Raw genomic sequence first — 12,762 nt, 5'->3', positions numbered from 1 at the left:
CGTCTGCGATTAGGTTGCGTTATCGAAACTGATCACCGCCGCCAACGTGGGAGTGCGAAAAAGATTCTGTCGAGAATACCGAATGTGGGCCGCCAATGATTGGAAGAGAGTAATATGGACACATCATTCTCCTCACTTTATATAATAGGTCGAGTTTATGTATAGCGAACGTCAAATAGCAGATTGCCTGCTTCGTACAAGTAGTGACTGTGTGTTGGTATGGGTTGCACTTTCATGGTACTCTGCTGGTTCTATTTTTATCCGCAAACGAGTTAGTGTTTATGTGGACATTTTAGATGACCAGTTGCGTCTTATAAACATTGTTTTCTTAACAGTGCCTTAGTCTTGCAAGCGCCAATCATTATAGGGGATGCAGTAGGGGCGTTTGGAGGGCCGACGCTGTATGGTATATGAACATGGAGCATATTGGCAGAGTTAGAGAAGGCCGAGAGCGTGAGAACGGTAAGTTCGAAGCGGTAGATATCGAAAACCAATAAGTTCAGAGATGGTGGTCTAGAAAGTCTAGAGGTGGCGCTTGTGTTCAAAACGCTACAGTACAAGAGTACGGTCATTGTGGTGCAAATGTTGAATAGGACAAATGGCAGTGCTCGACTAAAACATGGTGCGTTATTCAAACCGCGAACAGGCCGACATGGTATTCATTTACGGTCGTACAAATGGCAATGGGCGTGAAGCACTACGATTCTATCAAGAGCGTTTCCCTAACAGACGCCAACCATCATACAAGGTTTTTGGAGCAATTTATCGACGCATGTATGAAACATTGACCCACCCATGTGGATGATGGTCGAATCCCGTCTTGTACGAACACCAGTTATGGACGTGTGTTAGACAATGAGTCAGGGGAACTTAGCCATGAATTGCATGTTAGTCACATAACTGTGGAGTGCGTTACATGAAAATGCCTTGTACCCATTCAACCTGCAAAGTGTACAAGGACTGACGTAGCGGATTTCCAACCACGTGAAGCATTATGCCAGTGGTTCATTGAACATACCACTACCGTCATGCTGTTTCAGGCATGACTATTATTCACTGACGAAGCCACGTTTCGAAGGAATGGTATCGTCAACATACATAACACATACACACATCTACGGGGATGTGGGGGGGATGGTACGGTTGTCACTTATAATCAACACCAATTTGAACTCAGTGTATGATCAACAGATCGGCCCATACATGCTAATAAGTGGTGTTAGTGTCAACATCTATCAACTTTAACTGCCATCTGGAAAGGACAAATGTAACTATTTAGTAGATTGGTAGGTTTACTTGATGGTTCTTTATTTCTAACGTTGCCACATAGTGCCAATTTGCCTCTCGAGACTAAGACCCGAAAGGTATACGATTATATATATATATATATGTATAATATGTGTGTGTGATGCTTGTATGAAAATAAAAATTTGTGTATCGTATCTGAGCTTTTGAGATGACTTCCATCCTCCCGTCTTTCTGACACTGGCGCAATAAACAACTAGGTCTATTGAGACTTGGTTTGAGAAACATCAGGATGAACTTCAGCACCTCCCATTGCCGACTCTTTTCCCTCAGTTGAACATTATTGTACACCTGTTGTCAGTTTCAGATCAGGGAGTCCGACGCTGATTTCCTCCTCCGTCGTCGTTGATAGTACTAACTACTACTTTACTACATGCTTCCATTGTTTCCCCCAAAATAACTCATGAGTCACATATCTCAATTCCCCGACGAATACAAGGTATACTACAGGCTAAAGGGGGAGCAAACGCAGTATTTATCGCTCGCATTTTTTTTTTAATAAAGGATCAATCTAAAAAGCAAAAGGTCATTAGAAAATATGTTTTTTTTACTATTCTGGATAGTGTTTTAAATATTGTAATGAAAGAAATAATGAACAATATCGATATTTGTTATAGTGTTTTCTTCTCTCTTGGTTTTATGAAATACTTTCTCAACATTTTAAAGATTTTCTTGTTTGCAATCTTAGATTTCAGAGCAGGTCAAAATTACATAAAATGTATTTTAGTATAAAGCTTCATATGTACTAGTGTATATGTTAGTATAGTTCAGCTGTGGTTAAGAAATATCATTTTTTGAAATATTTAAAAAGCCATTTGAAGATGTTTCTTTTTCCTGTTAACATTAGTATGATAATGTCATTGTCAACTTTTTTAGAGATTGTAACCATGAACCCAGAAGATGTAAACGATTAAATTTAATCCGTGTTCACTTCTTTATTTCTCGTTTACATCTTGAAATATGTAGTATGCTCGAAATATTATAAATTACCACGTCCTTACGCTTGCAATCAAGTTTTAGAGAAGGGATTTGGTGCCACATCTTGTGGGCTGCAAGCCACCAGTTGGACACACTGCCACAATGACGTGATTTCTTTTGATTATTGATAGCATTCCAACTGTACAACATGTGATAGCTTCTGTATTGGAAACTGTTAGATCCAATAAATTCGTTTGATTTCAGTTAACCCTTATTTTTTGTTTTCCGTTTCATACAGTCACATTTTTATGATTTGATTCTTCCAGGTTTCATTATCGTAGTTACTATTTCTATCTAGATAACCATCTCTTCTAATCAGTTTCACTCATACAGTAATCTGCTAACTTTCCTGCACTATATATATATATATATATATATATATATATATATATACTTCCATTTTCTCAAATGAAATTGGTAATGAGTAATCGAGCTGTGCGCCTAATGTTGGCAATATTTAATTCATGAGCGTCCAATAACGTGTTCTTGTCAGCTCATTAGTAACTAATGTTTACTCAATAGCATATGTAAAAAGAAAACCTCGTATTTAGAAAATTGTTTCTTGTTTGCATTAATACATATAATATTAACCAATAACAAGAGAATGGCATGAACTGTACATTTATATCACCAACGAAAAGTGTAACAGTTCTTGAGTTTCAGAATTTTAAAATCATATTCTGCCCAATGTGCTTTTTCAGTTTCATTAAACCTTTAAATCAATGTGGTGTGAATTCACATTGCAAATTATTTAGTAACAGAGAGAATTTTTTGGTGGGACTCCAATCTACATTAGCCCACATGACTCAAGCGTGCGATACAAAACTTCGCGTAGTAGTATTCATTCTAAAAGTTGAACGAAATTTGTTTAATTATCTATATATATAAAAGAGAACGTACAAATCCTTTGTCCGCTCATCACGCTAATACGGCTGAACCAATTTCTTTTATTTTTGGGGGGTTATTAGGATTTGGACCCTAGATGGTTTTTATCATATCACTTTAATTTTCAGTTACCAGTGTCTTGAGATAATTGACCATTCAGGTGTCCATTACGTACAAATCCTTTGTTAGTTCATCATAGGTATAAAAATAAACGTATTTATATGCAACCCGCATGACCGTGTCACTCGGCGGGTTAACATAAATGACAGGCGTTATAATGGTTTTTATCATATCACTTGAAAGCGAAAAAGTAAAAATTATCTAAGTAACAAAGTTTATTGCGTTCGGGGGTGACCGCAGCGAAGCGGGGCGGGTTAACATAAATGACAGGCGATATAATGTTAACATTTACTGCAATCTTCTATGGTTTTTATCATATCACTTGAAAGCGAAAAAGTAAAAATTATCTAAGTAACAAAGTTTATTGCGTTCCGGGGTGACCGCAGCGAAGCGGGGTGAACGCTGCTAGTAAATAATATTAATTGAAAAGTTGAATACAGTAGTTTTAAAGTAGGTCCTATAATTTATAGAACTATGTTAACTGATCTATTTTTCTTTGCACAGAGAGGACAGCAAAGTCAGCCATTACATCATTAACAAAATCCAACAAGGCGAACAGACGCGCTACCGGATTGGGGATCAAATGTTCTCGGATTTACCAGCTCTCCTTGCTTTCTACAAGCTCCACTATTTGGATACTACACCATTAATTAGGCCTGCACCAAGACGAATTGAAAAAGTCGTAGCTAAATATGATTTTGATGGAAGTGTGAGTATTTAATTAGCTACACTTTTTATCTTTAATTCTCTGTCTCCAGCATGTAGTTTGACATTTAATAGAAGGTAACTACATGAAAATCATGTGACCTCAATTTTCGTAATCAGCGCCTATAGTATTCATAGTGTTTCGTCGTAATGATATTCATACTTGAATACGTTGTTATTGTATTAGAATTTTCCACAGTCGTTTGTGATAAGCTCAGTGTTTTTAAATATAAATGTGTGGGATATTTCGTGTACAAACTTTCGTTGAACCTTTTCGTCTTCTACATTAAAGAAAATTGTGTCAAATGTGTAACATATTCATAAGCCAGATTATAGTTTGTACAGTCATGTTCAAAAAACCTGAATTTCCATTTTTGTCACACCTGCACAGTAGTAGTTTCTGTACAAGATCGTCGGAAAAAAAAAAAACTCCTAGTATTCTACTCTTTGAAAGATTTGCTGGTAGCCTATGCATTAAGAGCTATTGCTTTTGGGAGCAAATAAAGAGTTTTCTAAGGAAAGGTGGAAATTCATTGTGTTTTTTGACATGTGGCTGTACTTTGAGGTAAATTTGAGCTGAATTTGAAGAAAGTTGTAGTGACCTTAGCTTCACTATAGATTACTTAATTATAACAGAAATCCTGAAAATAATAATAACTGCGCATAGCTTGATCTAGGTATTTGATCACTATCCTGTATAACAAATTTTGATGGAAGTACTATTGTTCGGACGATATCTGAATCAGTTCGACTGGCTGAGACTTTTTAGAATATTTATTCTGTTAAACCGGACGATACAGAAGGTAAGTAATGTCCTGTGCCCTCATAGGTTCTACAAAATACTTAATTGCTCCATGATATGAGAATAATTCAATTTAAAACTTTTGCGTTCCCCTTTGTCCTTTTGTAAGGCTTATATGCGGGATTTTAGTGTTCGAGGCTTTTTTCGTTAGTCAGGCCTGTAATAACATATTAAACAATATTTACGAGTCATTAGTGGTAGTTTCGAAGATTTCCAATTTTCATGGTGCTTTTACATTTTAATGCATAAATATCCATTTTCTCGGTCATTCTATATAAGCTGGTTTCATATTTACATCGTATAATGGATTAGAAGAGAGGATGAAAATGCTTATTCTTGCCTTTGTTCCTGCTTTATAATGATTTTTCCATGTGGAGTCAAAAGGACAAAGCGAGGAAGGGCATAGAGGGACGAAGGAATAATGTAGTAATGGTTCCTGTTTCCCTCTTATTGAGCATGATCAGAACAGAAGCATTTCGAAGGTCTGTTCTTCAAGTGTGATTTCAGGTGGTCATCTATTCTACCATTTTATATATACCAATGTACATATTGCAGTTTCCTTCTCTTAATGACTTAGTTCTTTCAGTGTATGCGATTAAAGATATTAACCAAATATAAAAGCTGTTATTTTGTACTGTTTAACGATTTAACATCCATGCAATGTTAATATACGCCCCATTTTTTTATTTCAATTAATGGTCAAGTCTTAGGCATTTTTTTTCTTTTGCTACGATTTTGAAGCACCAGCGGAAGTGTATTTATTTATTTATTTTAAATAGTGTATACAGTCATTGAGTGTATATATGATATATATAGATGATTCTTTTTAATTAGATTTTAGAAATGTAAGCGAGACAAAAATTCAAGTACAGGTATAGGTTGTTACCAATGTAGACTTCCTTTCCGTATTATTGTGTAACTTCAGAGTATTTGTACATGAAACTGTTTTCCTACGCTAATATTCCTTTACTAATCTACATATTACCAATCCCGTTACATCTGATATATATATATATATATATATATATATATACCTAACATTATCACTTCGTTTCATGAAGGACAGAGCTTTATCCGTGATATTAAAACTGTATTACTATAATTATATTAATGAACGGAGGAAAAACCTGATTTTTTACACACAAAATCCTCTACAAGTGCGAATTCAATGATACACAAAAAATGAAAACTGCATGCCTGGACCGTGACTTAAACCCAGGATCTACGACGTACTGTGCCGAGGCGTTAACTACTATGCAACCCAGTCGCTCCCAGAACAGCCATACACCCTCTCACCCTTGAAGGCGATTTCTTCACGTAGACCACATGGTTTGTACCACAACTTGCTGTTGTGTTTGGGCAATCCGGTGCCCATATTGAGAACAACTCTGACGGTTGTATTATCTTTATATTAATAAAGGAGGAAACAGTCGATTTTTAAGACACCAAATTCTGTATGGGTGCGAATTCACTGATGCACAAGGAGCGAAAAAGGGCATGACTGGACTGGAATCTTTGCCGTGCCGTGCCGGTGCGTTAACCGTTACGCTACCAGTCCGCTCCCAAAACAGCCATACACCCTCTCACCTTGGAGTCGGTGCTCTTTCACTGCGTAGCGTAGTGGTTAAGTCATCAGCATAGTACGCCGAAGATCCCGAGTTTGACTCTCGGTCCAGTTATGCACATTTTCACTCTTTGTGTATCATTGAATTTGCGTCTATAAAGGATTTGTTGTGTTAAAATCGGTTGTTTCCTCCTTTCATTAATATAATGATAATAGAATCATCAGAGTTGTTCTGAATATGGACACTGGATTGTCGAAGCACAACAGGAAGTTGTGGTATAAACCATGTGGTTTAAGTGAAAGAACACTGACTTCTAGGGTGAGAGGGTGTATGGCTATTCTGGCAGCGAACTGGTTAACGTAGCGGTTAACGCATCGGCACGGTCCGCCAAAGATACCGGATTCGAATCACGTTCCAGTAATGCACTTTTTCACTTTGTGTATCATTATGTTACTTTGCTTTATGCACGTAAAAGCATATTCAGAGAGTAGTTGTGTAGGTTATTGCTCTGCAGTTTGTTCTATAGTTCAGGAAATGTTCATTAAAACAAATTGACACAGTTTTCTGTTTTATATTCGTGTTTCCTGTTCAAATGGTTTTGTATGAAAAGTATTTTCTATGTTCACCTCAAGTCTTGAGAAAGAATTCTGTGTTTAAATTCAAACGGTTCAGCTAAAGGTTAATGATGATCTGTTAAAAGCGATGGTTAGTTTCGTTACACAATATAGTCGTGCTCTCATACTTTAAATATTTATCACTCATGCTTTTGGTATCGGCGAGCTAAATTCAAAACCCAGTGAGATAGCATTTGGTTGCATTATTCAGAGAAAATTTTTCGTAATTTCTACCAGAGATAGCTGACAGCATAGAGATTCGTCTCGAGCTTTGCAAATTGACAGAAATCTGTGTAGTGTGATTGTCATTGAGTACCCATTCTTGTTCTGTAAGGTCGATTTACGGTCGTGTTCGTCATTGGTGCGTAGTAAAATTGCTAATTTGTTTCTTATTCAACATTCTTGGGCCATATTTTTATTTTTATTGATATTATTATGTATTTTTCTTTCACTAATTGTTTCTTGTCCTCTTACTCAGCATGCACAATTCGTGAAATATTATATTTTACTGTAATGAAGTAGTTGGTAATATTTAGAAACCATTTGTAAAGATCGAAATTAACGTAATTTTAATGCGTTCATGTTTTTATCCACGTGCTGAATTCTGCCATATGGAATGATACTGCCTTGAAATACCTACAGTAACTTCAAATTACTCATACACTTACGAAAATAATATTTCAAGAAAGAAAATTAAAAGTAAATAAATAAGTAGCTACTAGGATATATTTTTTTAAACTATTGTTACTACTAAATGATATCCTAACTAGGTATAAAACTACATGAACGGACATAAAATAACGGGTTATTTCCGGTTGACATGGAAAGTTGAAATTTGGCATGATTGTAGCTTTTCGGGACTGGCGGACACGTTTAGTGGGTCTAAAGGCGAGATGAAATTCCCATGTTATTTAAATGGGCCTTTAATCTATGTTTTAGCTACTTGGAATTGGAATAAAAACTTGAAATTCGATATGCTTGTACTTTTTTTTATAGTATTATTTAACAAAATCACTAAAATAAAAATAAAAAATCCAACTTTAAAGTGGTTTTACGTGTAACTGAAAAATCCTTCATATGTTATTTATATGGGACATCTTTTAGCCCCCAAAATTATTGGTCACGTTCTGTAGGATTACCATGATGAAATTTGGCATAATTGTAGCTTTTCGGGGCTAACCCATAGAAAAATTGCCAAAAGTAAATATTTTTAATTTTTAGTGGGTCTAAATGGGGGGATGGATAAATTATCTTTGTTATTTAAACGGGCGTTTTCGTGGGATACAAAATCTTTTTTAGATACCGGTAGTTGAAATAGAAAAAGAAATTTGGTAGAATTGTGGGTTTAAGAGTTGCGAGGGCATAGGCGAGCAAACGCTGGGGTCTGGGAGCGAAGCCCCCAGGCTAGCCGGAGGCTAGTTTACTTCATATAACTGAAATATATATATCCATCGACTCTTGTTATAATCCAACCTCAGAATTCACTTCAAGTACAACTCGTTGGTTATAATGAGGGCATGGTATTCGTGTTAACTATAAAAGTGGGGTAAATCCTAATGCCAGTTCATGTTACATCAAACACAATAGTTCTGTCTGGACATAGTCATTTACAGACAAGCGTTATATTGAACCAAATGTAGCATGTACGTTATCATTTGTCTCTTCCTGGAGTAGAACTCGATAATTGACTGTTATAGTCAGAAAGTTGTCCAAAAGTATGGAAACACCCAAGTATAACGTAGGAGTTTAATAGAATTGCAAAAGTAACACTGTAGGTTAGTAGTAGAGGCACGGGAAAAACTTTTAGGACGTGATGTCGATGGTCGCCATCTTGAAATCTGCTATTTTGAATTCACTTTCATTTTCTTAAGTGAAAATCATATGTTAGTACTTTGTTTTCATCTGAAATTTCTCAGGAATTCAATGTTATGTTTGTTTTTGCTTTATCACTAACCATAACGAAGTTATCACTTTTTTGGTTTTCATAACAGTCACATACCACATATTTCTCCCGTTAAAGGACGTGTTCGATGTGTTTTCCATGCCATTGAATTGTCAGTCATCTTTTTTATTCCATTCATTCAAAACATTGTTCAAAGTGCTTTCAGGTATGCATTCACACGCGTTTGTTACGCGTTCCTTTAGGTGGTCAATATCCTGAATTTTCATTGAATACAAAATGATCTTGAATTGTTCCCAAAGATAAAAACCTAGTGGAGTGAGGTCAGGGTAACATGGTGATCACTCCACAGCACCGCGTTTACTGACGCACGAGGTGGGACACTGCACATCAGATATTTACGAACACAGTTTCCATAATGCGGAGGGTCATCATCGTGTTAGTAGAATGTACGTAATGTCCCTTCTTCAGATAAGAGAGATGGCATGATATCTTCTTCCAACATTCGACGATAGTCGATTCTCTTAAGGTACCGTTGATAAACAAAGAACCCAAAACACGGGCCCCCAGACATCACACCATATTACTGTATTGCGTTCACTCCAGACCAGTTTTTATAAAGTATTCGTCACTACTTAGTTAACACAGCAGAGCTCCGCCCTTCATCTCATCTTCCAAATAGTCGGTATCGGACTAATAAGAAAGCGTTGTGAGACTTCTCAATCTCAGCGGATTTTCACAAAGTAGTGATCCACTGGGGAAGTAAATCCAGTTGAGTTGAGTTGATTTTAGTTTAGCGTCCCGTTCAGCAGCGAGGCTATATGAGACGTGGACCTACTGATTAACGTGGAATCCGAACCACATGAGCTCCCGCCGGGGGAAGTAAATCCAATACTGCAATGCTAAGGTACGGGACTTAGCAACCGAGAAAGGTCTAGTGGTTAGTAAGAAGAGAATAGGTAATGTAATAAATAAATGCAACATTTAATACTATCATGCCTTCTCAGAATAGGCTGTTTACTTAATGTAATTCAAATTAAAATGTACAATCTGTCCATACCTGTTTATTAGATATTATTACAAATCATACCTCATTACATTCTCAATCTACATACGTGTTTCACTCATAGCTCGATTATTTAAGAGTCTTCTATGAGTCCCACTCGCGTAAAAACTGTTCACGTCACGTTTCTCTAACACGAAATAAGACACGAATCGAAGTACATATTGAACAACTTTATATTTCAAAGTGTTCACATGTTCGTGGAGTTTCTAACAAATATTCAATAACATTTATCTTAATAGAAAGTGGTGTTCTTTGTTCCACAGGAAAATTTCACATACGTGCCTATATTCTATCATTGCCTATCACATAATGAAGCGCCAAAATTTAATGACTCTTGACACACACTTACTTTCTGTAGACTTTTGCCGAGTTTCTTTTCTTTTGTAGATTACGTCACTAAGCAAAAACAAGTATTTGTTATTTACAGTAAAACGACTGTTCACTTTAACTTGGTTTGTTCAACACATTATGAGTTTAATCACTTTATTTTTAATGAATTTAAATATCTTTCCATCTTTAGGACCGAGAGTAACTTAACGCCAAAACATATTTTTGGAAATGATTTGCAACTTTTGTAATTTGTCACTGTTGAAAATCACACTATACACCTTGTAAACAGAAGCGTTACTTCACCCTTGTTCTTCCTTTTCTTCTGTTAACTTTCGTCTCCAAATGACAGTACGATAGGAATAACAGAACACTATCACACGGTATTTTATACAGAGACTTTTTAGGAAAGCAGTTTGGTTCACTAAATTTCCACTTTCATGGACGAAAGAAATTTAGGTGTAAATCAGATCAGTTACAACTATACCATCACTTTTTAGGGATGCCAGCAGATGCTTCACGTCAATGAAGATTGGTATCCATCCAGTAGCGAAAATTCTGTGTGTTCACCTCAGCAGAAATGTAAAAGTCCTCATCTGTGAATAAGAGGTCGTAAGCGAAACTGGGATTTTCACGTATTTGCTCTGTTGTCCATTTCGAGAATTCCAAGCTCCGATCGGGATGATCTAACAGGTGCTTGATGCACTTGTAACTTGTACGGGAACCACTAAGCAGAGACAAAACATTCATATTGGATGTGCGACTAACCAGAGACAAATGACGAGTGCTTCGATTCGGACTCTTGCTAAATGCTTCCAGCACTGCTATTGACGTTGTTTCGTCAGTCGACGTGCATGTCCTGCCTGATTTTGGTTTGTTGGCCATTGACAAAAGAGAAATATTAACTTAAGCGTGGCATTTCATAGCGTGCTGCACTGTTCAATTCATTCTTTTTACTTCCTTCATATTTTTATTTTTTCTCTTGTCATTTTCCTTGATCAAGGCTCCAGAGGAGAGCTGAAAACTTGGAAGTGTAAGATATTTTCAGAAATTATAAGTACAAGTAAGTGAAAAGATCCTTATAATGAATTACAGATATATATTGCGTGAAGCAAAATGCTCTCGTATACCAAGACCATATCCAACAGATACAATTAAACATTCGCCAACATTATTTCTAGAACTGATGTCACTTATGGTCACGAATGTCACAAGCTCACAAGTCTACGAGTGCATAGTACGTAGTGTGCGAAGATGTAGACTACGTTAGTACACTCGTGTACTTAAAATGACGGTTCCTCTAAGTATGAACAACGATACTGTCAGAATGACTTCTAAATAATAATTAAAAAAAAAAAAAAACTTAATATTTTTTGTTGAGGTGAATATTTATTTTTGTTACCTGATCTTATAATAATATCTTTGAAAAATATGCTAATTAGTAATTCAATAAGTAGAATATCAAAATGTTACTAACTGATCTCTTAGTATATAATAGAATTTAAAATAGTGTAGCAAAAGTAACTAAATAATATCTTGAGTAATGCTTTAACAATATTTGTGCATAAAATATAACATGTAGTGCATATAATTTGATCGTGATAATTAAACTATCGGTACTGCAGTATGAACGATAAAATAGATCAATGAATATTTATATTGTTCATTACTCTGTGTGAACAGCTACAGCTGCAAATGGTAATTCGTAGTTCACTAGTAAGGCACAGTTTACTAATTTTGATCCTAAACAAAAAAGTATTTTACGAAGTTACTATATTCCTTGCACTTCGTCTGTGGCAAGCATCGTAATATACCAATTAAGTACAGTTTAGAGTTTTTGACACACGATCAGAAGTGAAATACTGCTGGAAAGCTTTCTTTCTATAACTTTTTACCAAAGTTTTCACAAATTCCTCTTATTTTGTATAATCACATCATTACACCCACTAGGAAACGATGATAATAATCCCTTCCATGTAGTTGAACAATATGAGACCCATTACATAACATACATACTGCACTTTTCTTAAAACAGTCTCCCAATTGTCATAAAATTCTTATTATATTAGCGATTTGTATTTATGCTGATTATACTGGGACGAGGGGGAATTTGATTCGCAGCTGAGTAACCATTTTCGCAATTGGGAACATGAGAAGGAAAGTAGATATAGAAAGCGCGTCCAGACGATAGCCAGTCGGGATACTGAATTTAGCACAATGAAGCCGTCATGAAGTTTGTGATACCTTTGGAAGAAGAAAAAGCTAAACGTTGCCATACGTAGTGCCTTTCTTTCCCTCGCCCCATTTTCTTTCTCCCTCTTTCTCTTCCATCCATATTTCAACGGTGTATGTGGTCGGGAGGGGGGGGATGTTGTGTCAAAGAAAAAGGATCATTGACAAAGATTTGGCAACACGTCGCGTTCAGTTTATTGCCTGTCAGTTACTTTTCAAGGGAGAGGAAAACCAAACAGGACAGTATGAAAAGAAACCGCACA

General features: G+C 36.1%; 1 protein-coding gene across 2 annotated transcripts in view; it reads left to right on the top strand.

Moving 5' to 3' along the window:
- The window catches only part of Crk (Crk proto-oncogene, adaptor protein), a 92,414-nt gene that overhangs the window by 27,954 nt on the left and 51,698 nt on the right, over positions 1–12,762 (top strand). For both annotated transcript variants that reach the window (XM_081762737.1, XM_081762736.1), the window contains one exon: positions 3,793–3,997. In XM_081762737.1, the coding sequence (XP_081618863.1) occupies positions 3,793–3,997 (205 nt within the window). The remainder of the gene's footprint in view (positions 1–3,792; positions 3,998–12,762) is intronic.

The sequence above is a fragment of the Thermobia domestica genome, chromosome 6, assembly GCF_964235325.1.
Source record: "Thermobia domestica chromosome 6, izTheDome1.hap1.1, whole genome shotgun sequence".
Classification (NCBI taxonomy): Eukaryota; Metazoa; Arthropoda; class Insecta; order Zygentoma; family Lepismatidae; genus Thermobia; species Thermobia domestica.
The sequence above is the reverse complement of the archived record's forward strand: the minus strand, read 5'-3'. Positions and strand labels throughout refer to the sequence as shown.